This window comes from Eucyclogobius newberryi, unplaced genomic scaffold (genome assembly GCF_026437365.1).
Source record: "Eucyclogobius newberryi isolate DKJ021-1_F unplaced genomic scaffold, fEucNew1.0.hap1 SCAF_5, whole genome shotgun sequence".
NCBI classification, from domain to species: Eukaryota; Metazoa; Chordata; class Actinopteri; order Gobiiformes; family Gobiidae; genus Eucyclogobius; species Eucyclogobius newberryi.
Genome location: NW_027316167.1, coordinates 8,531,515 through 8,559,142, shown reverse-complemented (window position 1 = coordinate 8,559,142; position 27,628 = coordinate 8,531,515). Strand labels below are relative to the sequence as shown.

Here is a 27,628-nt window from a genome sequence, read left to right as displayed (position 1 = left end):
TGAGGATGAGATGTTATTTCCTCCGTTTGGCCCCGAGGACAAAGGACAGGCCTGTTTGATATTCATCTCTCCGCCGGTGGCTCTGTGGGGCCCGACGGAGGAAATCTATTCACTATGATAATGAACAAATTGTCATACATTGGGCCCTGTCTCCTCCTGACAGTGATAGTTATCAAAGTGAGAGATCGAGGCGGAGGTGAAGAAGAGTGTGAGAGCGCCTGAGAAAGAAGGGAGACGGAGAGAGGAAGAGAAGAGAAGGAGAGGGAGAGTGAGATGTGACAGAGAACGAAAGAATGAGAGAGGGAGGTGGAGTTGAAGAGAGAAGGAAGAACTGTGGGGCAATGAGAAGAAGAGGAGATGGAGAGAAGAGAGAAAGAGGAGAAAAGGGGAGTAAAAGAGAAGGAAAAGGAGAGGGAGAGTGAGACGTGACAGAGAAAAAAGAATGAGAGAGGGAAGAACTGTGGGGCAATGAGAAGAAGAAGAGAAAGAGATGAATGAAAGAGTGATGAGGAAAAGAAAAGTGGATGAATGGAAAAAGTTTAGGAGAAAGAAGCCAAAGGACAGCGAAAGCAAAGAGGAAAGAGAGAATGTGCAAAGAGAGAATGTGCAAAGAGAGGATGTGTAAAGAGAGGGTGTGCAAAGCGAGAATGTGTAAAGAGAGGATGTGTAAAGAGAGGATGTGTAAAGAGAGAATGTGTAAAGAGAGGATGTGTAAAGAGAGGATGTGTAAAGAGAGGATGTGTAAAGAGAGAATGTGTAAAGAGAGGATGTGTAAAGAGAGAATGTGCAAAGAGAGAATGTGCAAAGAGAGAATGTGCAAAGAGAGAAAGTGCAAAGAGAGGATGTGTAAAGAGAGGATGTGTAAAGAGAGGATGTGCAAAGAGAGAATGTGTAAAGAGAGAATGTGCAAAGAGAGAATGTGCAAAGAGAGAATGTGCAAAGAGAGGATGTGTAAAGAGAGGATGTGTAAAGAGAGGATGTGCAAAGAGAGAATGTGTAAAGAGAGGATGTGTAAAGAGAGAATGTGTAAAGAGAGAATGTGTAAAGAGAGGATGTGTAAAGAGAGAATGTGCAAAGAGAGAATGTGTAAAGAGAGGATGTGTAAAGAGAGAATGTGTAAAGAGAGAACGTGCAAAGAGAGGATGTGTAAAGAGAAAATGTGCAAAGAGAGAATGTGTAAAGAGAGAATGTGTAAAGAGAGGATGTGTAAAGAGAGAATGTGTAAAGAGAGAATGTGTAAAGAGAGGATGTGTAAAGAGAGAATGTGTAAAGAGAGAACGTGCAAAGAGAGAATGTGTAAAGAGAGGATGTGTAAAGAGAGGATGTGTAAAGAGAGAATGTGCAAAGAGAGAATGTGTAAAGAGAGAATGTGTAAAGAGAGAACGTGCAAAGAGAGGATGTGTAAAGAGAGAATGTGCAAAGAGAGAATGTGTAAAGAGAGAATGTGTAAAGAGAGGATGTGTAAAGAGAGAATGTGCAAAGAGAGGATATGTAAAGAGAGGATGTGTAAAGAGAGAATGTGTAAAGAGAGGATGTGTAAAGAGAGAACGTGCAAAGAGAGGATGTGTAAAGAGAGAATGTGTAAAGAGAGAACGTGCAAAGAGAGAATGTGTAAAGAGAGAATGTGCAAAGAGAGAATGTGTAAAGAGAGGATGTGCAAAGAGAGGATGTGCAAAGAGAGAATGTGTAAAGAGAGGATGTGCAAAGAGAGGATGTGCAAAGAGAGGATGTGTAAAGAGAGGATGTGTAAAGAGAGGATGTGCAAAGAGAGGATGTGTAAAGAGAGGATGTGTAAAGAGAGGATGTGTAAAGAGAGGATGTGCAAAGAGAGGAGACGTCGAACAGGTGAGAAAGTAAAGAGATAGAGAGAAAGAGAGGAAATTAAAAGGAAGAAGCGTAAGAAAGACATAAAAGAAGTGAAGAGCAAAAGAGGATGAAAAGGAGATTCAATTAAGTGGAGAAAACAAGGAGAGAGGACGCGAGAAAGTAACGAGGAAAAAGAGGAGAGACAAAGAGAGAGAAGGGAAAAGAGAGGAGCAATAATGGAGAGGGGAAGAGAGAGAAGAGTTCCACATGAGAGGAAAAGAGGTGAAGAAAATAGGAAAGAGAGTGAAGAGAGAAAGAGAGGAGACAGACGGATAAAGAGAGGAAATTTAAAAAGAGGATGAGAGAAAGCAGAAAAAAGAGAGAGAAAGAGAGGAGAAAGGTGGGTTGGATTTAGAAAAGAGAAAAAAGAGAGAGAGAGATAGGGAAGAGAGATAGAGGAGAGAAGGAAAAAGCAAGAGGAAAGCAAAGAAGAAAATGAAGGGAGGACGACAGAGCGAGAGAAGGAAAAAGGAGGAGTAACAGGAGGAAGAGGAGAAGAGAGTGAATGAAGGAGAGCAAAAAGTACAAGAGAGAGAGAGAGAGAGAGAAGAAGAAAGAAAGAGACAAAGACCGGTCCATGTTTAGTCCTGACTCTGGCACCAGCAGGAGGCCGGTCCATGTTTAGTCCTGACTCTGGCACCAGCAGGAGGCCGGTCCATGTTTAGTCCTGACTCTGGCACCAGCAGGAGGCCGGTCCATGTTTAGTCCTGACTCTGGCACCAGCAGGAGGCCGGTCCATGTTTAGTCCTGACTCTGGCACCAGCAGGAGGCCGGTCCATGTTTAGTCCTGACTCTGGCACCAGCAGGAGGCCGGTCCATGTTTAGTCCTGACTCTGGCACCAGCAGGAGGCCGGTCCATGTTTAGTCCTGACTCTGGCACCAGCAGGAGGCCGGTCCATGTTTAGTCCTGACTCTGGAACCAGCAGGAGGCCGGTCCATGTTTAGTCCTGACTCTGGCACCAGCAGGAGGCCGGTCCATGTTTAGTCATGACTCTGGCACCAGCAGGAGGCCGGTCCATGTTTAGTCATGACTCTGGCACCAGCAGGAGGCCGGTCCATGTTTAGTCCTGACTCTGGCACCAGCAGGAGGCCGGTCCATGTTTAGTCCTGACTCTGGCACCAGCAGGAGGCCGGTCCATGTTTAGTCCTGACTCTGGCACCAGCAGGAGGCCGGTCCATGTTTAGTCCTGACTCTGGCACCAGCAGGAGGCCGGTCCATGTTTAGTCCTGACTCTGGCACCAGCAGGAGGCCGGTCCATGTTTAGTCCTGACTCTGGCACCAGCAGGAGGCCGGTCCATGTTTAGTCCTGACTCTGGCACCAGCAGGAGGCCGGTCCATGTTTAGTCCTGACTCTGGGCACCAGCAGGAGGCCGGTCCTTGAGGTCCTCAGAGTCCGAGATGGTTCATATGGCACTAACATGTCTGAGATGTACTTTGGTGCTAGGCCATGGAGAGACTTGTACACAAGCAGAGCTGCTTTAAAGTCTCTTCTCTGAGCCACAGGGGGCAGTGCAGAGACCTGAGAACAGGACTAATGTGATGGTACTTCCTGGTTCTAGTCAGGACCCGAGCAGCAGCGTTCTGGATGTCCTGCAGCTGTTTTACAGTGAGCGGCCGTTACAGTCTAATCTACTGGAGATAAATGCAAGTCTCTCCAAGTCTGGTTTAGACACTATACTTTTGATTTTTTAGATGGTAAAAAGCTGCTGATGTTATCGATTTGATGTGGCTATTAAAGTTCAAGTCCGAGTCCATTATTACTCCCAGATTTCTAATTTGGTTTGTAGGTTTTAGAGCGAGACTCTGGAGGTGATCGCTAACACTTTCTCTTTGTTTCTGTGGGCCAAAAACGATGATTTCAGTCTTGTCTGAGTTCAGCTGGAGAAAGTTCCACACACTGACCTGTTGCACCAGCAGGAGGCCCTCTGGCACCAGCAGGAGGCCCTCTGGCACCATCAGGAGGCCCTCTGGCACCAGCAGGAGGCCCTCTGGCACCAGCAGGAGGCCCTCTGGCACCGTCAGGAGGCCATCTGGCACCAGCAGGAGGCCCTCTGGCACCATCAGGAGGCCCTCTGGCACCATCAGGAGGCCCTCTGGCACCGTCAGGAGGCCATCTGGCACCAGCAGGAGGCCCTCTGGCACCATCAGGAGGCCCTCTGGCACCATCAGGAGGCCCTCTGGCACCAGCAGGAGGCCCTCTGGCACCAGCAGGAGGCCCTCTGGCACCGTCAGGAGGCCATCTGGCACCAGCAGGAGGCCCTCTGGCACCATCAGGAGGCCCTCTGGCACCATCAGGAGGCCCTCTGGCACCAGCAAGAGGCCCTCTGGCACCAGCAGGAGGCCCTCTGGCACCAGCAGGAGGCCGCTCCACACATCCACACACTGATCTGTTGGATGCAGTGACAGAGTGAATCTACTGGTCCATAGTCACCTGCCGATAGTGAAACATAGATCTGAGTGTCGTCTGCATCATTGTGATAGGACACATTTTCACTGCGTATCAACTGACCTAACGGCAGCATGTAGAGGTTGAACAGAAGGGGACCCAGGACTGACCCTTGGGGCACCCCACAGGTCAGGGTCATGTGGTCTGAGACACAGCTAACAATTTCAACAAAGTACTTCCTGTCTTCGAGATAGGACCAGTTTAGGGCGGGGCCAGTGATGCCTGCCCAGTCCTCTAGTCTCTGTCAGAGGATGATGTAATGGTGTTAAACTAGCGAGAAGAAGAATATTTAGTTTGATAAATCACTTTATAATAAATAACTCAGGATTTGTTGGCCTTATTAATGCAAGACTTCATTCATAATAAACACATGGTTTATTAAGACCCTGACGGCCAGTGCTTTAATTAGTTAAGTATTTATTAAGACTTAATCATCTTTGTAAAATATTGATTCATTTTACATTAAGCTTTATTAAGGCTCATTCGAGTTGCTTCTAGGACCACAGTAAATATATCCATGTCGCATTTATTCATTTACAAAAACAAATTAAAAGAATAAAAATAAGAATATAAAATGTTGCACACAACTGTTACTGTGAGTTTTTAAACCATACAATCCTGACAAAGCAATAACATTTGCGAGGTCTAAAATACAATGAGTTTTCAAACAACGTTCTATTGTCTTAAGTTTAAATATTTAAAAAAAAATACTGCAATTGCTTAAAAGGATCATAGTTCAACAGAAAGTGCACCATCGTTCCCATAAACCCTTTTCATGCACGACATTACAGATAATCACGCGCACTTCAGATATGTTTTTCACAATTGAGTATTTAATCACAGGACTCGTCGAAAGTATTTGTACAACACTTAAAGTACCTGCACCTCTTGATTGCATTAACAGTGATGCCCTGAATATGGCTCAGCGCAGTGATAAGTGTCTCTGCGTCCTCATCCGAAGTGTGTCACCTATTATGTCATTTGCATGTCATTACCATAGCTACGCCCAGGGGTCCGGGGGGGTCCGGGAGGAGGGGGGGGGGGTCAGACAGGGGCCAAAGTCGAGCGTGTCGCATGATCGGATCAGCGACGGTGCACACACACTCGGGTTCACCAGGGGGAGGCTATAATTGGAGCGCACGTGTTTTACCTGAGTCCTTTCATTCACGTGCGAGTTTAGACTGCGCTTGTGTCGGAGCCAGACGGAGTTTAAGAGAACGTTTGGGGAGAAAAAGGTTCCAAAACGCGATATCCAACGTTTTTCAAGAAAGTGCAGCAATGGCCACGTGCGCATCAAAGCTCTAGTCGTAATCTGATTTCTAGAGTTATCAGATTATTGAAAAGTGACGGAAACAGTTAGGTCTGATGTGACAAGGAGATGTACGAACTAATGTGGAAAAGACAGAAGAAAAGATGAAAAAGAAAGTGCTAAAAATGGAATGATGTGTTTTAAAATACTTAAAATACAACAGCTATACTCTCGTTTTTATGTTCTGCACGCCACAAATCAGATCTAATGATCTATGATCTGTTTGTTAAGAATGTTCCACAGTGTGGCATTATCTATCTCCATGGAGAGAAGCAAGTTACGCTGCACGGACAAGTGACAAGTCAGATCTGTGGAAAAAAGACCCCGCTCACGGTAAGTTTAGCTATAAAAAGGCCTACAATTGTATAATGCTAGATATTGTATTTAATGTCATACTGTGGAACATTCCCAGCAAAGAATTAACATCATGGACATAAGAGAATGGGAAAGGCTTTGAAATCAGGTTAATTAGTTTACTATTTCTGAGTCGTTAAAAAGCACTCGTTGTTTGTTTCATAAGCGCTTGGACAATGACTAGTATTTGAAGATTAAATAATCTTATAAATGTTAATAAATCCATCCATCCATCCATCTTCTGCCGCTTTATCCGGGGCCGGGTCGCGGGGGCAGCAGTCTGAGCAGGGACTCCCAGACCTCCTCCTCCCCAGACACTTCCTCTAACTCCTCCGGGGGGATCCCGAGGCGTTCCCAGGCCAGCCGAGAGACATAGTCTCTCCAGCGTGTCCTGGGTCTTCCCCGGGGCCTCTTCCCGGTGGGACATGCCTGAAACACCTCCCGAGGGAGGCGCCCAGGAGGCATCCGGAACAGATGCCCGAGCCACCTCAGCTGGCTCCTCTCGACGTGGAGGAGCAGCGGCTCTACTCCGAGCTCCCCCCGTGTGGCCGAGCTCCTCACCTTATCTCTAAGGGAGCGCTCAGCCACTCGGCGGAGGAAACTCATTTTGACCGCTTGTATCCGCGATCTTGTTCTTTCGGTCACTACCCAAAGCTCATGACCATAGGTGAGGGTAGGAACGTAGACCGACCGGTAAATAGAGAGCTTTGCCTTTCGGCTCAGCTCCCTCTTCACCACAACGATCCGCCTGTCGATCTCACGCTCCATCCTTCCCTCACTCGTGAACAAGACCCCGAGATACTTGAACTCCTCCACTTGGGGCAAGGACACCCCACCCACCTGGAGAGGGCAAGCCACCTTTTTCCGGTCGAGAACCATGGCCTCGGATTTAGAGGTGCTGATTCTCATCCCAGCCGCTTCACACTCGGCTGCAAACCGTCCCAGTGCATGTTGCAGGTCCGGGTTTGATGGAGCCATCAGGACAACATCGTCTGCAAACAGCAGAGAAGAGATCCTGTGGTCCCCAAACCGGACACCCTCCGACCCCTGACTGCGCCAAGAAATTCTGTCCATAAAAATTATGAACAGAACCGGTGACAAAGGGCAGCCCTGGCGGAGTCCAACATGCACTGGGAACAGGTCTGACTTACTGCCGGCAATGCGAACACAGCTTCTGCTCCGGTCATACAGGGACCGGACAGCCCTGAGCAAAGGGCCCCGGACCCCGTACTCCCGGAGCACCCCCCAAAGGACACCCCGAGGGACACGGTCGAAAGCCTTCTCCAGATCCACAAAGCACATGTGGACTGGTTGGGCAAACTCCCATGCGCCCTCGAGCACCCGATGGAGGGTATAGAGCTGGTCCAGTGTTCCACGACCGGGATGAAAACCACTCTGCTCCTCCTGAATCCGAGGTTCGACTATCGGTCGGATTCTCCTCTCCAGTACCTTGGAATAGACCTTACCCGGGAGGCTGAGGAGTGTGATCCCTCTGTAGTTGGAACACACACTCCGGTCCCCCTTCTTGAACAGAGGGACCACCACCCCGGTCTGCCAGTCCAGAGGCACGGTCCCCGAACGCCACGCGATGTTGCAGAGACGTGTCAACCAAGACAGTCCTACAACATCCAGATACTTTAGGTACTCAGGGCGGATCTCATCCACCCCCGGAGCCCTGCCACCGAGGAGTTTGCGAACAACCTCAGTGTGCTGTCCCAGTAAGACTGTGTGTAACTCCGTCCACTAGAGGGCGCATGTTTTTCCGCACATTGCTTTTGTAGAGGAAGTTAGGCAGCGGCCATGTTTTGCTGTGTCACCAGTAAGCAGAAGTTGCAGCTCGTGTTGTTTTAATGCACAAAGTATCTTCCTCGGAGTTTAAGGGAGCATATGCTTGTAAGTTTGTCATTGTCATGTCATTATGACTTGTTCTACGTTTCTCTGGTCACAGTTCGAATAAATTCAAATGTATTCATATGCTAATTAGATCGCTAACTTATGCTAATCGCAGCTAGCTATGCTAACGATTTCCTATTGTCATTCTTTGGACCTCTGTTGTGAATTTTGAGCACATAAGCACTGCTAACCTGTGCTATACTTTAGTACTCATGCGTTTATGTGACTTGCTGTCCTTTATTTTCTGTATTAAGAGACTGATTGTTGTTTTTGTCTCTTTATGTTACAGTTTTACAAAAACTATTATTGAACTTGGAGCAATGGAGCAATAAACATGGCCCAAAGTCATTACAAAGTGTCTTCATTTCAAGTCAAGACTGTTCTCTATCTGCCGAACTAGACAGGCGTCTAGCGAGGGCAGAATAGTAAAAAAGCATTCATCCTAACAAGTTCCATCACGAAGATACCACCGCATCTACCATGGCTACTCCTCAAGACCAGGCATTGGAAGAAACTATGGACACCCGGTCAAGATGGACCAGAGCAAGCACCACTTCATCCGTCGCCGCTGCCAGGGCACGGGCAAAAGCAGAGGCTGCTAAGGCACAACTGTTATATGTGCAAAAAGAAGCTGAAATCTTAAAAGAACAAGCAGAACAGCTTAAAAAGAAAGCTGAACTCGACGCGGATCTGCACCTACTCAAGTCACAAAAGGAGGTTGCAGCAGCTGTAGCTGAGGCTCAAGCGTGGGAATCGTCTGTCCAGGAAGATGTAGACCAACAACAGCCCCAACTAGGTGCCATGCCACCCCTCGACCCGGAGCAGAGGACAAAGGACTATGTGCAACAACAAGCGGAAATACGTAAAGAGATGGAAACACCTGACAGATATGTTTCCAGCAAAACCAAACCTCTGCCGCCACCCACCAGAAAGAACAATGAAACAAATCATTACAGTGAGTTAAGTGATCACTCAATAAGCCAAAGATTTCAACCACTGCCACAAGTCAGTGCAAGTCCACTACAGTACAATATGGACTACAATCACTACCCATCAAAACCGGTCAGTGGTAACCCAGCCCACTTTTCTCAGTCTAATGAGCTTAGACACAATTATATTCCCAGTGACAATACAGGGTTAGCAAAGTATCTCATGAGAAGGGAAATGGTCAGCTCAGGTTTGCTCAAGTTTGATGACCAACCAGAGAATTACTGGGTTTGGAAATCCTCTTTTCAAAGTGCAGTACAAGAACTGAATTTGTCACCTCAAGAAGAGTTAGACCTGCTTGCCAAATGGCTTGGTCCTCAGTCCGCTGCACAAGCCCAACGCATCAGAGCCGCTTACATAGCCAACCCTAAAACAGGCCTTCACATGGTGTGGCAGAGGTTAGAAGATTGTTTTGGGGCACCAGAAATCATAGAATACGCCCTACTAAAGAAAATAGAAGATTTCTCAAAAATGTCAAGCAGAGAAAACCAGCGTCTAAGAGAGCTGGGAGACATTTTGACAGAACTTGAAGGTGCTAAGTTAAATGGCTTCCTACCCGGGCTCTCCCATCTGGACACAGCACATGGAGTTAACCCCATCTTATCCAAACTACCCTACCATCTACAGGAGAGGTGGGTCACAGTAGCTTCAAGGTACAAAAAAGAAAGGTGTGTCTCATATCCCCCTTTCTCATTCTTCGTGCACTTCATCAATGAAGAAGCTAAGACTCGTAATGACCCTAGCTTTGCTTGTGTTACAGGCTCCAATACGATGAATATAAAAACAGAAAAGACATTTAAACCAAAATATCAAACCCCAGTCTCAGTCAGAAAAACTGATGTGTCTCACGCAATAGGATCAAACCAAAGGGTAACCGACAAAGACAACCCCGATCCAGAAAAGGAGTGTCCTATTCACCACAAGCCTCACCCGTTAAGAAAATGTAGGCTTTTCAGAAGCAAGTCTTTAGCTGAAAGAAAAAACATAATAAAGGACAATTACATTTGCTTTAGGTGTTGTGCCTCAGTTCATCACATTGCCAAAACCTGTACCAAACCAGTAAAATGTATAGAGTGCGGTAGTGAAAACCATCCCACAGCACTGCATCCAGAACCCATTCCACTAAAACCAGAGAGCCCTGCTGCCACTGAAGATCATGGCGGGGAGCAAAAGGAAACAGGTGCTGTTGATGTGACATCTAAATGTACTGAGGTATGTGGAAATTCATTCAGTCCAAGATCATGCTCTAAAATCTGCTTAGCAAAAGTCTTCCCTGCTGGCCAGCCAAACAGAGCAGTCAGAATGTATGTAGTCCTTGATGAGCAAAGCAACCGCTCGTTAGCAAAATCTGAATTCTTCAACACATTCAATATTGTTGGACTGTTAGAACCATACACACTTAAAACTTGTGCAGGTGTCATGGAAGTCACAGGAAGGCTTGCTAACAACTTTGTTATTGAATCGCTTGACAGCTCAGTACAAGTCTCCCTTCCTGCTCTTTTAGAATGCGACATGATACCTGATGACAGATCAGAAATCCCATCTCCAGAGGTAGCCATTCAATATTCTCATCTGACAGCAGTTGCAGACAAGGTACCTGCTGTTGACAAAAATGCAGACATCCTCCTTCTCCTCGGCAGAGACGTTCTTCAATTACACAAGGTTCGCGAACAGTGCAACGGGCTACGCAACGAACCCTATGCTCAACGTCTTGATCTCGGATGGGTCATTGTGGGAGAGGTTTGTCTCGACAAAAAGCACAAAACAAAAGACATCAATGTTTACAGGACTCACATTCTTCAAAGTGGACGTGCCACTCTTTTCAGCCCATGTGAGAATGTTTTTAATGTAAAAGAGGGTCCAAAAGACACAACTCCTCCGGTGAACCTCAATGCCTCTATGTACCCCTTTGAACCAGAAGCAGACATAATTGGCAGTGAGGTATTTCAGAGAACACAGGATGACGACAAACCTGCACTCTCGATCGAAGACAAATGTTTCTTGGAGACGTTAGACAAACACGTGTACAAAGATGATGACAACACTTGGGTCGCTCCCTTGCCTTTTCGTTCTCCACGTTGCCACCTTCCAAACAAACCACAGGCTCTAAAAAGACTTCAGTCTCTACGATACACACTAGCCAAAAAACCAACAATGAAGGAACATTTCATTGACTTTATGCAAAAAATGTTTGATGCAGGTCAAGCGGAGCCAGCCCCTCCCCTAAAAGAAGACCAGGAGTGCTGGTACCTGCCCATGTTTGGTGTGTATCATCCACAAAAGTTGGATCAGATTAGAGTAGTTTTTGATTCCAGCTCCAAATACGAAGGTGTCTCGCTAAATGACACACTTCTCAGCGGACCTGACATGAACAATACTCTTCTGGGTGTTTTAACCCGCTTTCGCAAAGAACCAGTCGCTATCACAGCCGATGTTCAACAGATGTTTTACTGTTTTACAGTTAGTGAGAAACACCGTGACTTTTTACGTTTTTTGTGGTTCGAAGATAATAACCCACAAAAACCCATCAGAGAATTTAGGATGACAGTGCATGTGTTCGGGAACAGTCCCTCGCCAGCCATAGCCATATACTGTCTCCGTCGTGCCGCCCTGGAAGCTACAAACTCCTCGCCAAGAGCAAAAGAGTTCATCCTCCGCAACTTCTACGTTGATGATGGCCTTGCATCATTCCCCACTGCAGAAACGGCTATAACAACCCTGCAAACTTCACAAAAAATGCTTTCCGAATCCAACATCAGGCTACACAAGGTGGCATCTAACAGCAATGATGTCATGCAAGCGTTCCCGCCATCAGACAGAGCCAAAGATTTAAAAGATTTGGATTTCAGCGCTGACCCGTTGCCTCTACAAAGAAGTCTGGGTCTCTCGTGGAACCTAGAGTCAGACTGTTTCACATTCCGTGTATCTCAAGAAGAAAAACCCATAACAAAAAGAGGTATACTCTCTACAGTTAACAGTCTCTTTGACCCCCTTGGTTTCGCTGCACCAGTTACACTTGGAGGAAAGCACATGATGAGAGAACTGACAACTGAACAGTACGAGTGGGATGCAGAGCTTCCAGCTGAAAAACAAGAGCAGTGGAAAATGTGGAGAGACTCAATCAAAGACTTGGAACAGTTGCAAATTCCCAGACCGTACGTTCCTGTTTCGCTGTCCACTCAAACTCAATATAGAGAACTGTGCGTCTTTTCAGATGCGTCAAACACCGCCATCGCTGCAGTAGCTTACTTGAAAACGGTGTCTATTTCTGGAGACTGTCATGTAGGCTTTATCATGGGGAAATCCAAACTTGCACCTCGCCCAGCGCACACTATCCCACGTCTTGAACTGTGTGCTGCAGTGCTAGCTGTTGAAATGGCAGACTTTATTAGAGATGAAGCAGACATTGACATTGACCAAGTAACATTCCATACAGACAGCAGAATTGTGTTAGGCTACATTCATAACACTTCACGGCGTTTCTATGTTTATGTGTCCAACAGGATTACAAGAATCAGAAAGTCTTCTCACCCAAACCAGTGGCACTATATCTGTACTGAGGAAAACCCAGCAGACCATGGGACCCGTCCAGTCAACGCCGCTGCTCTCAAAGACACAAACTGGTTTTCTGGACCTGCACTTCTGGTAAAGCCTTTCGACAACCACTCGACGCAGGCAAGTTTTGACTTGGTGCAACCTAACGCAGACATGGAGATCCGTCCAGTAGTCACCACAATGAGTACAAACGTCAAAAAAGACAAACTAGGGGCAATCAGATTTGAGAGATTCTCCACCTGGAAATCCGCAGTCCGTGCCGTTTCCAGTCTTATCAAAAAGGCAAAAAATATGTCAAGTCCACAAAATGACATAAACGACAGGGATTTCAGTGTGCAGGCGACAATAGTGATCCTAAAAGCCTTGCAACAAGACTGTTTTGCAAAAGAACTGCAATGCATCTCAAAAAAGGAACAACTCCCAAAACAAAGTTCACTCAAAACGTTAGCTCCATTTCTTGACAAAGATGGACTAATCAGAGTAGGTGGGCGCATATCCTCATCCGAACTGAGTTTTGAAGAAAAACACCCACTCATCATTCCAAAGAGCCATGTTGCCATTCTGTTGATAAGACATTACCACGAACAAGTTGCCCACCAGGGGCGCCATTTTTCTGAAGGTGCAGTTAGATCAGCAGGAATATGGCTCATCGGAAGTAAAAGACTTGTGTCAAGTGTCATACACAAATGTGTCACATGTAAAAAGTTAAGAGGCAAACAAGAAACACAACAAATGTCCCAGTTGCCTTCTGACAGACTGACCCCCGAACCGCCTTTTACACATGTAGGATTAGATGTTTTCGGCCCATGGACTGTGACCTCCCGCAAAACAAGAGGAGGTCATGCTGAAAGTAAAAGATGGGCACTCATGTTTTCTTGTCTCAGCACTAGAGCGGTGCATATAGAAATAATCGAATCCATGACAACAGCAAGCTTTATTAATGCGCTCAGACGTTTCACTGCAATAAGAGGACCAGTCAAAATGCTCCGATCAGACAGAGGAACAAACTTCATGGGTGCATGTAAAGAGCTAAACCTCAACTCGGATGATTCAAATCTAAAAACGTATTTGCAGGACAACAAGTGCACATGGTCATTTAACCCTCCCCACTCTTCTCATATGGGTGGAGTGTGGGAGAGGATGATTGGCATTGCAAGGCGTATTCTAGATGCTCTTCTGCTCAAAACAGGCATGACTTCCTTGACACATGAAATGCTTACTACTCTAATGGCAGAAGTCACTGCTATTATGAACTCCAGACCACTAGTGCCAATATCTTCAGACCCAGAATCTCCTGCTGTCCTCTCCCCTTCTATGCTCTTAACCCAAAAAACGGACTCTCTTGCCCCTCCTGCAGGGGACTTTGACATGCATGACCTGTCCAACAAACACTGGAAAAGAGTTCAGGGATTAGCAGATGCATTCTGGAAACGATGGAAAATGGACTATCTATCAACACTACAGCCACGAAGGAAATGGAACACTGAAAAAGACAATCTACAAGTTGGAGATGTTGTACTACTTAAAGATTCACAAGCCAAAAGGATGGACTGGCCTCTCGCCCTTGTAGTCAAAACCTTACCTAGCCAAGATAATAACGTTCGTAAAGTTGAAGTCAAAGTTTCTAGACAGGGTACTGCTAAAGTTTATTTGAGACCAATTTCAGATGTGATTCTGTTGCTGCGTAGTCAAGTGTAATAGTGTGGTATAATATGTTATGCCAGGCGGGGAGTGTGCTGTCCCAGTAAGACTGTGTGTAACTCCGTCCACTAGAGGGCGCATGTTTTTCCGCACATTGCTTTTGTAGAGGAAGTTAGGCAGCGGCCATGTTTTGCTGTGTCACCAGTAAGCAGAAGTTGCAGCTCGTGTTGTTTTAATGCACAAAGTATCTTCCTCGGAGTTTAAGGGAGCATATGCTTGTAAGTTTGTCATTGTCATGTCATTATGACTTGTTCTACGTTTCTCTGGTCACAGTTCAAATAAATTCAAATGTATTCATATGCTAATTAGATCGCTAACTTATGCTAATCGCAGCTAGCTATGCTAACGATTTCCTATTGTCATTCTTTGGACCTCTGTTGTGAATTTTGAGCACATAAGCACTGCTAACCTGTGCTATACTTTAGTACTCATGCGTTTATGTGACTTGCTGTCCTTTATTTTCTGTATTAAGAGACTGATTGTTGTTTTTGTCTCTTTATGTTACAGTTTTACAAAAACTATTATTGAACTTGGAGCAATGGAGCAATAAACATGGCCCAAAGTCATTACAAAGTGTCTTCATTTCAAGTCAAGACTGTTCTCTATCTGCCGAACTAGACAGGCGTCTAGCGAGGGCAGAATAGTAAAAAAGCATTCATCCTAACAAGTTCCATCACGAAGATACCACCGCATCTACCATGGCTACTCCTCAAGACCAGGCATTGGAAGAAACTATGGACACCCGGTCAAGATGGACCAGAGCAAGCACCACTTCATCCGTCGCCGCTGCCAGGGCACGGGCAAAAGCAGAGGCTGCTAAGGCACAACTGTTATATGTGCAAAAAGAAGCTGAAATCTTAAAAGAACAAGCAGAACAGCTTAAAAAGAAAGCTGAACTCGACGCGGATCTGCACCTACTCAAGTCACAAAAGGAGGTTGCAGCAGCTGTAGCTGAGGCTCAAGCGTGGGAATCGTCTGTCCAGGAAGATGTAGACCAACAACAGCCCCAACTAGGTGCCATGCCACCCCTCGACCCGGAGCAGAGGACAAAGGACTATGTGCAACAACAAGCGGAAATACGTAAAGAGATGGAAACACCTGACAGATATGTTTCCAGCAAAACCAAACCTCTGCCGCCACCCACCAGAAAGAACAATGAAACAAATCATTACAGTGAGTTAAGTGATCACTCAATAAGCCAAAGATTTCAACCACTGCCACAAGTCAGTGCAAGTCCACTACAGTACAATATGGACTACAATCACTACCCATCAAAACCGGTCAGTGGTAACCCAGCCCACTTTTCTCAGTCTAATGAGCTTAGACACAATTATATTCCCAGTGACAATACAGGGTTAGCAAAGTATCTCATGAGAAGGGAAATGGTCAGCTCAGGTTTGCTCAAGTTTGATGACCAACCAGAGAATTACTGGGTTTGGAAATCCTCTTTTCAAAGTGCAGTACAAGAACTGAATTTGTCACCTCAAGAAGAGTTAGACCTGCTTGCCAAATGGCTTGGTCCTCAGTCCGCTGCACAAGCCCAACGCATCAGAGCCGCTTACATAGCCAACCCTAAAACAGGCCTTCACATGGTGTGGCAGAGGTTAGAAGATTGTTTTGGGGCACCAGAAATCATAGAATACGCCCTACTAAAGAAAATAGAAGATTTCTCAAAAATGTCAAGCAGAGAAAACCAGCGTCAAAGAGAGCTGGGAGACATTTTGACAGAACTTGAAGGTGCTAAGTTAAATGGCTTCCTACCCGGGCTCTCCCATCTGGACACAGCACATGGAGTTAACCCCATCTTATCCAAACTACCCTACCATCTACAGGAGAGGTGGGTCACAGTAGCTTCAAGGTACAAAAAAGAAAGGTGTGTCTCATATCCCCCTTTCTCATTCTTCGTGCACTTCATCAATGAAGAAGCTAAGACTCGTAATGACCCTAGCTTTGCTTGTGTTACAGGCTCCAATACGATGAATATAAAAACAGAAAAGACATTTAAACCAAAATATCAAACCCCAGTCTCAGTCAGAAAAACTGATGTGTCTCACGCAATAGGATCAAACCAAAGGGTAACCGACAAAGACAACCCCGATCCAGAAAAGGAGTGTCCTATTCACCACAAGCCTCACCCGTTAAGAAAATGTAGGCTTTTCAGAAGCAAGTCTTTAGCTGAAAGAAAAAACATAATAAAGGACAATTACATTTGCTTTAGGTGTTGTGCCTCAGTTCATCACATTGCCAAAACCTGTACCAAACCAGTAAAATGTATAGAGTGCGGTAGTGAAAACCATCCCACAGCACTGCATCCAGAACCCATTCCACTAAAACCAGAGAGCCCTGCTGCCACTGAAGATCATGGCGGGGAGCAAAAGGAAACAGGTGCTGTTGATGTGACATCTAAATGTACTGAGGTATGTGGAAATTCATTCAGTCCAAGATCATGCTCTAAAATCTGCTTAGCAAAAGTCTTCCCTGCTGGCCAGCCAAACAGAGCAGTCAGAATGTATGTAGTCCTTGATGAGCAAAGCAACCGCTCGTTAGCAAAATCTGAATTCTTCAACACATTCAATATTGTTGGACTGTTAGAACCATACACACTTAAAACTTGTGCAGGTGTCATGGAAGTCACAGGAAGGCTTGCTAACAACTTTGTTATTGAATCGCTTGACAGCTCAGTACAAGTCTCCCTTCCTGCTCTTTTAGAATGCGACATGATACCTGATGACAGATCAGAAATCCCATCTCCAGAGGTAGCCATTCAATATTCTCATCTGACAGCAGTTGCAGACAAGGTACCTGCTGTTGACAAAAATGCAGACATCCTCCTTCTCCTCGGCAGAGACGTTCTTCAATTACACAAGGTTCGCGAACAGTGCAACGGGCTACGCAACGAACCCTATGCTCAACGTCTTGATCTCGGATGGGTCATTGTGGGAGAGGTTTGTCTCGACAAAAAGCACAAAACAAAAGACATCAATGTTTACAGGACTCACATTCTTCAAAGTGGACGTGCCACTCTTTTCAGCCCATGTGAGAATGTTTTTAATGTAAGAGGGTCCAAAAGACACAACTCCTCCGGTGAACCTCAATGCCTCTATGTACCCCTTTGAACCAGAAGCAGACATAATTGGCAGTGAGGTATTTCAGAGAACACAGGATGACGACAAACCTGCACTCTCGATCGAAGACAAATGTTTCTTGGAGACGTTAGACAAACACGTGTACAAAGATGATGACAACACTTGGGTCGCTCCCTTGCCTTTTCGTTCTCCACGTTGCCACCTTCCAAACAACAAACCACAGGCTCTAAAAAGACTTCAGTCTCTACGATACACACTAGCCAAAAAACCAACAATGAAGGAACATTTCATTGACTTTATGCAAAAAATGCTTGATGCAGGTCAAGCGGAGCCAGCCCCTCCCCTAAAAGAAGACCAGGAGTGCTGGTACCTGCCCATGTTTGGTGTGTATCATCCACAAAAGTTGGATCAGATTAGAGTAGTTTTTGATTCCAGCTCCAAATACGAAGGTGTCTCGCTAAATGACACACTTCTCAGCGGACCTGACATGAACAATACTCTTCTGGGTGTTTTAACCCGCTTTCGCAAAGAACCAGTCGCTATCACAGCCGATGTTCAACAGATGTTTTACTGTTTTACAGTTAGTGAGAAACACCGTGACTTTTTACGTTTTTTGTGGTTCGAAGATAATAACCCACAAAAACCCATCAGAGAATTTAGGATGACAGTGCATGTGTTCGGGAACAGTCCCTCGCCAGCCATAGCCATATACTGTCTCCGTCGTGCCGCCCTGGAAGCTACAAACTCCTCGCCAAGAGCAAAAGAGTTCATCCTCCGCAACTTCTACGTTGATGATGGCCTTGCATCATTCCCCACTGCAGAAACGGCTATAACAACCCTGCAAACTTCACAAAAAATGCTTTCCGAATCCAACATCAGGCTACACAAGGTGGCATCTAACAGCAATGATGTCATGCAAGCGTTCCCGCCATCAGACAGAGCCAAAGATTTAAAAGATTTGGATTTCAGCGCTGACCCGTTGCCTCTACAAAGAAGTCTGGGTCTCTCGTGGAACCTAGAGTCAGACTGTTTCACATTCCGTGTATCTCAAGAAGAAAAACCCATAACAAAAAGAGGTATACTCTCTACAGTTAACAGTCTCTTTGACCCCCTTGGTTTCGCTGCACCAGTTACACTTGGAGGAAAGCACATGATGAGAGAACTGACAACTGAACAGTACGAGTGGGATGCAGAGCTTCCAGCTGAAAAACAAGAGCAGTGGAAAATGTGGAGAGACTCAATCAAAGACTTGGAACAGTTGCAAATTCCCAGACCGTACGTTCCTGTTTCGCTGTCCACTCAAACTCAATATAGAGAACTGTGCGTCTTTTCAGATGCGTCAAACACCGCCATCGCTGCAGTAGCTTACTTGAAAACGGTGTCTATTTCTGGAGACTGTCATGTAGGCTTTATCATGGGGAAATCCAAACTTGCACCTCGCCCAGCGCACACTATCCCACGTCTTGAACTGTGTGCTGCAGTGCTAGCTGTTGAAATGGCAGACTTTATTAGAGATGAAGCAGACATTGACATTGACCAAGTAACATTCCATACAGACAGCAGAATTGTGTTAGGCTACATTCATAACACTTCACGGCGTTTCTATGTTTATGTGTCCAACAGGATTACAAGAATCAGAAAGTCTTCTCACCCAAACCAGTGGCACTATATCTGTACTGAGGAAAACCCAGCAGACCATGGGACCCGTCCAGTCAACGCCGCTGCTCTCAAAGACACAAACTGGTTTTCTGGACCTGCACTTCTGGTAAAGCCTTTCGACAACCACTCGACGCAGGCAAGTTTTGACTTGGTGCAACCTAACGCAGACATGGAGATCCGTCCAGTAGTCACCACAATGAGTACAAACGTCAAAAAAGACAAACTAGGGGCAATCAGATTTGAGAGATTCTCCACCTGGAAATCCGCAGTCCGTGCCGTTTCCAGTCTTATCAAAAAGGCAAAAAATATGTCAAGTCCACAAAATGACATAAACGACAGGGATGTCAGTGTGCAGGCGACAATAGTGATCCTAAAAGCCTTGCAACAAGACTGTTTTGCAAAAGAACTGCAATGCATCTCAAAAAAGGAACAACTCCCAAAACAAAGTTCACTCAAAAAGTTAGCTCCATTTCTTGACAAAGATGGACTAATCAGAGTAGGTGGGCGCATATCCTCATCCGAACTGAGTTTTGAAGAAAAACACCCACTCATCATTCCAAAGAGCCATGTTGCCATTCTGTTGATAAGACATTACCACGAACAAGTTGCCCACCAGGGGCGCCATTTTTCTGAAGGTGCAGTTAGATCAGCAGGAATATGGCTCATCGGAAGTAAAAGACTTGTGTCAAGTGTCATACACAAATGTGTCACATGTAAAAAGTTAAGAGGCAAACAAGAAACACAACAAATGTCCCAGTTGCCTTCTGACAGACTGACCCCCGAACCGCCTTTTACACATGTAGGATTAGATGTTTTCGGCCCATGGACTGTGACCTCCCGCAAAACAAGAGGAGGTCATGCTGAAAGTAAAAGATGGGCACTCATGTTTTCTTGTCTCAGCACTAGAGCGGTGCATATAGAAATAATCGAATCCATGACAACAGCAAGCTTTATTAATGCGCTCAGACGTTTCACTGCAATAAGAGGACCAGTCAAAATGCTCCGATCAGACAGAGGAACAAACTTCATGGGTGCATGTAAAGAGCTAAACCTCAACTCGGATGATTCAAATCTAAAAACGTATTTGCAGGACAACAAGTGCACATGGTCATTTAACCCTCCCCACTCTTCTCATATGGGTGGAGTGTGGGAGAGGATGATTGGCATTGCAAGGCGTATTCTAGATGCTCTTCTGCTCAAAACAGGCATGACTTCCTTGACACATGAAATGCTTACTACTCTAATGGCAGAAGTCACTGCTATTATGAACTCCAGACCACTAGTGCCAATATCTTCAGACCCAGAATCTCCTGCTGTCCTCTCCCCTTCTATGCTCTTAACCCAAAAAACGGACTCTCTTGCCCCTCCTGCAGGGGACTTTGACATGCATGACCTGTCCAACAAACACTGGAAAAGAGTTCAGGGATTAGCAGATGCATTCTGGAAACGATGGAAAATGGACTATCTATCAACACTACAGCCACGAAGGAAATGGAACACTGAAAAAGACAATCTACAAGTTGGAGATGTTGTACTACTTAAAGATTCACAAGCCAAAAGGATGGACTGGCCTCTCGCCCTTGTAGTCAAAACCTTACCTAGCCAAGATAATAACGTTCGTAAAGTTGAAGTCAAAGTTTCTAGACAGGGTACTGCTAAAGTTTATTTGAGACCAATTTCAGATGTGATTCTGTTGCTGCGTAGTCAAGTGTAATAGTGTGGTATAATATGTTATACCAGGCGGGGAGTGTGCTGTCCCAGTAAGACTGTGTGTAACTCCGTCCACTAGAGGGCGCATGTTTTTCCGCACATTGCTTTTGTAGAGGAAGTTAGGCAGCGGCCATGTTTTGCTGTGTCACCAGTAAGCAGAAGTTGCAGCTCGTGTTGTTTTAATGCACAAAGTATCTTCCTCGGAGTTTAAGGGAGCATATGCTTGTAAGTTTGTCATTGTCATGTCATTATGACTTGTTCTACGTTTCTCTGGTCACAGTTCGAATAAATTCAAATGTATTCATATGCTAATTAGATCGCTAACTTATGCTAATCGCAGCTAGCTATGCTAACGATTTCCTATTGTCATTCTTTGGACCTCTGTTGTGAATTTTGAGCACATAAGCACTGCTAACCTGTGCTATACTTTAGTACTCATGCGTTTATGTGACTTGCTGTCCTTTATTTTCTGTATTAAGAGACTGATTGTTGTTTTTGTCTCTTTATGTTACAGTTTTACAAAAACTATTATTGAACTTGGAGCAATGGAGCAATAAACATGGCCCAAAGTCATTACAAAGTGTCTTCATTTCAAGTCAAGACTGTTCTCTATCTGCCGAACTAGACAGGCGTCTAGCGAGGGCAGAATACTCAGTGACTTCAGCTTGGGTGATGGATGAGCCAGCCTCCGAGTCCCCGGTCTCTACTTCCTCTTCGGAAGACGTGACTGAGGGATTAAGGAGATCCTCAAAGTATTCCTTCCACCGTCCGACGACATCCCCAGTCGAGGTCAGCAGGCCTCCACCCGCACCGTAAGACACTGCTTCCCCCTCCTGAGGCGCCGGACGGTTTGCCATGTCCCGGGGGAGGCTGGGGACATTGAGTCCGAGTGAACCATGTTCTCCGCCTCCATTGTTGATGCGGCTGCTCGGAGCTGTGGTCGCAAGGTCTCCGGTGCCTGTCGTGGCGGCAACCCCCGAACCCGGTGGTGGACACCGGAAGTAAGGGATGCCGTCAGACTGAAGAAGGAGGCCTATCAGGCCACTCTGGCTTGTAGGTCTCCGGAGGTCATCGACGGGTATCGGCAGGCCAAGCGAGCCGCGGCTCGTGCTGTCGCAGAGGCAAAAACCCGGGCCTGGGAGGAGTTCGGGGAGGCCATGGAGGAGGACTATCGGTCGGCACCAAAGAAATGTTAATAAATCTTTAACCAAAACATGTGTGTTATTAAACTGTGTACAAATGTGTTTAAGGGCATTAAGCTGCAGTGTATTTGCTTTACAAAGTCCAACAACAGAGACGATCGGCTCGGCGGCTTCTCTGGGTCCACCAGATACTTCAGAGATGAGCATAGTTTACTGAATATCATCATTTGTTCCAAGAGCTGGATCCTGTTCCGGATAATGAGATGCGTACCACACTGGAGCGTAATCTCTGATTGGTTGCTGCACTGCGTTGGCCGTCAAAAGTTCAGCTTTATTCAATGTCTGTGTTTCCGACGCTTAAACGGCCAAAACATGTCACGCCAAATGCTCAAAACGCGGGACTTACTATGACTTACATGTCCACCATAGACTTTACATGTAAACTGGAAGCTTTGGAGGCCGCGGTGTGAACCCATCATTATTAAAGCTTATAAACAAATAATGTATAATTATAAATGCATTATAAGGAACTGAAGCATTTAGTCCGTAATCATTCAAACATCGTGTGGAAACGATTGCATGCTTTTGTTTTGCACCACCAACATTACATACTCACAATGGTGGACGTCTGGATCCTTGATTTGTTTCTACTTTTGTGCTATAATTACTATTTCATTCAATGAAAAATATGTATAATAATAAGCTTTGTATGCAGCAAAATCTGCCTGGAAAAGTCTAGTATTTCACTTATCACAAGGACAAGTTGAAATCCAGCGATAAAAAAAAAGAAAAAGGAAAGACAAATGTAGTGAACACATTTTGTCTGGCTGCGCAATTCTTTATATCTAAATAACATGAATGTACCTTATGTACCTCTATGTTGCTTCATGCTTGACATTCTCATTTACTCCAGCTTTACCATAGTCCTTTATAAAACAAATCCTATACATGCTCAGGTCACCACCATCCTCCAACATCCTGCTTCTTTTTGGGGCCCGACGCGATGCCCTTGAACACACAAAGCTGTTCTAAGTGGGTACGCACCGGAGAGCATGGAGTAAATTACCCAGAGGAAATAAGTAAAAAAAAACAACAGCAATAACGGCAAAGCTGTAGGTGGCTCGTGCTTGATACTCTACATAAATCATCCTAATGCCTGACTTAAAATGTGTGCATACTTAAACAGCCAGGCGGTGGAGGGCCATCAACAGCGAGCACAAACATACGTACTATAGCTACACGCGCTATGGGAGAAGTTTGTAAAAAGGGTGGATGATAATCGCAAAAAATTATACATTTGATGATCTTTGTAATGGTTATGGAACAAGGCCGTGGCGTGCGGTGAGGGCAATCAGGGCAAGCAGTGATTGACCAATAGAATTAAAACTTGGGTGTGTCATAGCTATATTTATATTGCTCCCAAAACTATCAAAATAGGCCTGTTTTTCCTTCACTTCTGCTGCTGAAGAATGGCTGGAAGTCACGGCGTCTTTTAGTCTCTGTTTGGGAATCTTCGATGTTTGCATGTCGTGTCGAACTGAGCATGTGCAGAGGAGAAGTCAAGTTTCAACAACTATAAAACGATCTAATAGAGACAAGTCTTTGTTTTTTGCTACGTCTCTGTTCATGTTTATAATGATTAGACGTTCGTTAGAAATATAGGTAATCATAGAGAGATAGCTAGCTAGTTTAGCGGGGAGCAGGGACCTTTGCATGTTCTTGTTTTTTTCTTTCACTTTTGCGTGTAAATGTTGTCCGCTAAATATTGATGAACCCCCCAAAGTCTGCTTGCCCATCCGTAAAAGTCACTCTACTGGATTAAGGATCAAAATTGCAAGTCTGCTTTCTAAACCAGGAACTCTACCTGGACTAAACCAGGACTAAACCAAGTCTACATCAGGACTGGGATCTTTATGGGGATAAAATATTGCATAAAAAGTGATATGAATGTTCACTAGCAAGGACCACAACCCCAGCTACGATGCAAAGTGTTTATTAGCATACAAGAAACATGAATAACACATGTACAGAAATGGATCTCATTTTGGGGCCTCTGAAGATGAGGGCTGTAGGCTCCTGAGCCTCGATACCCCCATGTAGGAGATAAATTAGAATAATTAGAATGATTAACAGTGAGTCAGAGGGAGGGGCACGAAGTCACGAACGCTGATGTGTGTGACCTGGAAGCTTAAATAGTGTAGCTGCAGGAAGGGGCGTGAAAGGGGCGTGGTCCTGCTCCCGAACTTAAGATAACAAACGTATCTTCATTCAAATATAAATAGAGCTTTTTATCCTTGATTCACTGTGTATTCTATTACTCTTTCTTCAACCACATTGTCTGTATTGAGATGATCCATCCACTCCACCGCTGTTAAATTACATGTTTTATAGTGTATTGTAAAAACAGTTTATCGTTGTAAACTTGTTAGAAAGAGTCTTGGCGTGAGAGCTGATTGGCTGTGCTCTGGTGGTCCACCCCGCTTTACTTCTCTGTCTGAAAACGCTGTTCTAAAGCCGTGATAGTGGGCAAAAAGTGCATGCAGTATTCTATTGATGTGACAAAGGCTTTGTGAGAGCTACAAACAAGTCAGATTAGAATACTTTCACAGTTTGGAAATCAGGTACGCCAGTTTTAACGGACAAGCACAACAAAAAACACTCTTTTGTCAAATTGTGTGTGTTTTGTGTTATTTTTGGAAGTGGTACATTTGTTTGGAGGCTAATGTCTTAAGCTGAGTGGGAGCATGTATCATTTGATCCGGACAAACAAGGACACGGAGCACATCTGTACTGCGTTTGGTTCCAGGGGACATTAATCTCAGCTTCAAAGGCAAGTCTGGGGCACTCACTAAAATGCACTGGTGTCGGCAGTATATTTCTGCCCTAAATACAAATATTAAACATCTGCGTTGCTGCATGTTATGTTGCAAATGACTGTTAACTCTTCATGATGGAGATTGTACATTTTGTTAATGGTGTGATGAAATCTGGTGAGATTCAATGCTTTTTATAGTGTAATGATGAATGAACACGGCTCTCACAAAGTCTCATGATTGTTTTAAATTACTATCTTAAGAAAAGAATCACAATATTGGTTTGTGATTGCTTATTTGTATTTATGCATTAAAAAATTTAAATAAGAGCCTAAAGCACATTTTAGATTTGATCATGATTCAAGTACACTGCACTGGATCTGCCACGTGCTTGTCTCCATGGAGAAACAATTGATTTACCGTATTTTCCGGACTATAAGTCGCACTGGAGTATTAGTCGCACCAGCCAAAAAATGCATAATGGAGAAGAAACAAAACATAAACCACATATAAGTTGCTCTGGAGTATTAGTCGCACACCGGCCAAAACTATGAAAAAAGGTGCGACTTATAGTCCGGAAAATACGGTATTTGGAACTGTCCACAGTATGACTATAAACGTCTATCTTTCTGGAGACAAGCAAATGATGCCACAAGTTATCTGAGCATGACACACAGACTCACTCCCACACACACGCACACACACACGCACACACACGCACGCGCACACACACACGCACACACACGCACGCGCACACGCACGCGCACACGCACGCGCACGCACACGCACACGCACACACACACGCACACACACGCACGCGCACACGCACGCGCACGCACACGCACACGCACACACACGCACACACACACGCACACACACGCACGCGCACACGCACGCGCACGCACACACACACACACATACACACACACACACACACACATATTAGCACCGATATATTGTCCATCACTGGATCTTGACAGGATTATGCTTTTAATGCTTTTAGAAAATAACTACAAACAAAACTAAAACTTGGGTCATAGGGTACGAAAGTCTCCAATAACCAATTACAAATGTATATCAAGTTATTCAGCTTAACATTGTCCTTGATACTTGTTCAGCTCAAATGGCCAGAAGATATTGGGGAGAGAGTTTATAAGAATTATTGGGGGATTTACAGACAGAAGACTGACATTAACAGACTAAAGGAACAAGGTAGCAAATAAAATGCTTTTCGTTGAATCTACACTCAAATCTCTGAATATAATGCAACCGTTTGACCCACAGAACCCTAAAACGATGCTTGTTCTGCCTGTTTTGCGAGTAGAGTGTTCATCATTCTCTAAAGACTTCCTTGACGCCGCCGCGCTCACAGATTCCTCCCGACAACGCCAAATGTAACAAACACTGTGCACGCTCCTCTCCACCTTCAGAGGGAGGATTCTAGTCACAAATAAACATGCAGTGCCCTTAAGGAGATGACGGCTGGTGTCACCAGGCAGAGGGCCCCACGACATGCGGATATAAATCTACACCAGAGATACAGAAAGTACATGATGAATTAAGCCGGCGCATATAAATTCTGAAGAGCCTCCATTTTAATGCTGGTCATTATTCAACAAATTTTTCTAAGAAATGCCACATGGGCAGGAACAAGTAATTAGGGCTAGAAAAGTGAAACTGTCACCCGTAATGGTTTACTCCGCCGCCTCACCTTATCAAGGGAAGGGTGGTGGTGGTGATGGAGGGGATGGGTGGGGGATGATAGGAGGGACGCAGAGCTCCATGGGGCCGCGGTGTAGCTACCAAACTGCCATTAGGCCAATTCTGAAGACTAACTGTTCAGGAGGTGCAAATCTCGCCTGGCGCTCCTCTGTGCATTCAAAGCATTGTTAAAAGGCATGTTGTTTTTTATCCCGATTCTCTTCTCGCGCTTTCCCTTTCTCTCTCTGTCTTTAACTCTCTCTCCCACCTCTCAAATCGGCCAAGGCCTCAATAAATCTGCGGTCACGGGGGATATTGTTAGTGTTGGCCGAAGTACTATTAAAATGAAGGGAAATTTATGGATGACACTTTGTAACAATTAATCAGGAAATGTTGATTAATAAAGTTGGTCGGTTATTCTCCAGAAAGCGAGGGCATTGTCAGGCTGATCATTTTATTCATTATTTTTGATTAATGTACCCAGATATCCGGAGTCTTAGAGATGGGGTGGAGGGGGGGATAACCGTGCGGAGGGGAGGTTGCGAGGGTAGTTATCCAGTATGCAAAATCATAAATAGTGAATGAATGTGTGTACGAGCTTAACCTTGGCCGTGGTAAAGAGTCGTGGGGCGGCAGCGGCGATGGGGTCCAAATGTGCGCATTCAGCAAAATAAGCTGTGAGCAGGGATTAAGGAGACGGAATGGGGGGGTGAGGGCGAAGGGGAGGGGAGGGCTGTTTGATGAACATCACCTCTCTGGACCTGTCCGTCTTCAGCTGGACGCCCATGATTAATTAGTTTGTTTAGATACTCAATTAGCTCAGCCATGCATAGAAAAGGCATGGGGAGGGAGTGAAAGAGGGATGGTGGGAGGGTGGAGGAGCAAAGGGTCAGGAAAAGAGGGGCAGAAGAGGTGTGGGGGGGAAATCAAAGAAGAGAGGAGTGGGGAGGAGAGATGCGAAGAGGAGAAGTTAGCTCTGTTTTTTTTTCATCGTCTTCTGCTGATAATGCTCGGTGGCGTACATCTGATAGCGCCAAGTGCATGTGATAAAAGTCTTCCATTATTGCCAAAGATGATCAAAGTGAATTATACGCCTTGTCTGCGCTGGCATCGTGGAAATACAAGTTTGATCTGATTAAAGCTGCACCGTGGAAGGTTCCTGGTAGCAGCGTCGCCACCTGCATTACTCTGTGCAGATGGAAAGTTAAAACCAAACTGTAGAACATTCTCCGTGGACATGGATCTGGGGTTTTTTAGTTTGCAATTGTTTTGGAATGTTAGAGGAAAAGTAAGAATATCTCCATGGAGACAAAATGTGGCAGATCCTCCACCAGAAAAGTTACAGGTCAAAAAGCACCTTTAATTATAAGTAATTGTGTTTATTTAAGTCAAATCTTTGGCTGAA

At 45.2% G+C, this 27,628-nt stretch overlaps 2 protein-coding genes and 1 long non-coding RNA gene across 3 annotated transcripts in view; 2 read left to right on the top strand and 1 right to left on the bottom strand.

Annotated features, from left to right (window-relative positions):
- The window catches only part of LOC140380942 (uncharacterized), a 518,949-nt gene that overhangs the window by 267,753 nt on the left and 223,568 nt on the right, over positions 1 to 27,628 (bottom strand). The window lies entirely within an intron of this gene.
- On the top strand, positions 648 to 6,160 carry LOC140381493 (uncharacterized). The gene is given in 4 exon segments (XM_072465571.1): positions 648 to 1,836; positions 1,868 to 1,986; positions 5,866 to 5,955; positions 6,143 to 6,160. Coding segments are annotated over 4 exon segments (1,416 nt in total).
- On the top strand, positions 17,506 to 21,547 carry LOC140381492 (uncharacterized). Its single transcript, XM_072465570.1, has 2 exons — positions 17,506 to 20,792; positions 21,082 to 21,547. The coding sequence occupies exon 1, from the start codon at positions 17,506 to 17,508 to the stop codon at positions 20,569 to 20,571; it is 3,066 nt and encodes a 1,021-aa protein (XP_072321671.1). The 3' UTR covers positions 20,572 to 20,792; positions 21,082 to 21,547.

Excerpts from the sequence above, each read along its gene's own strand:
- LOC140381492 (XM_072465570.1), top strand. The coding sequence starts at position 17,506 with ATGCTTGATGCAGGTCAAGCGGAGCCAGCCCCTCCCCTAAAAGAAGAC.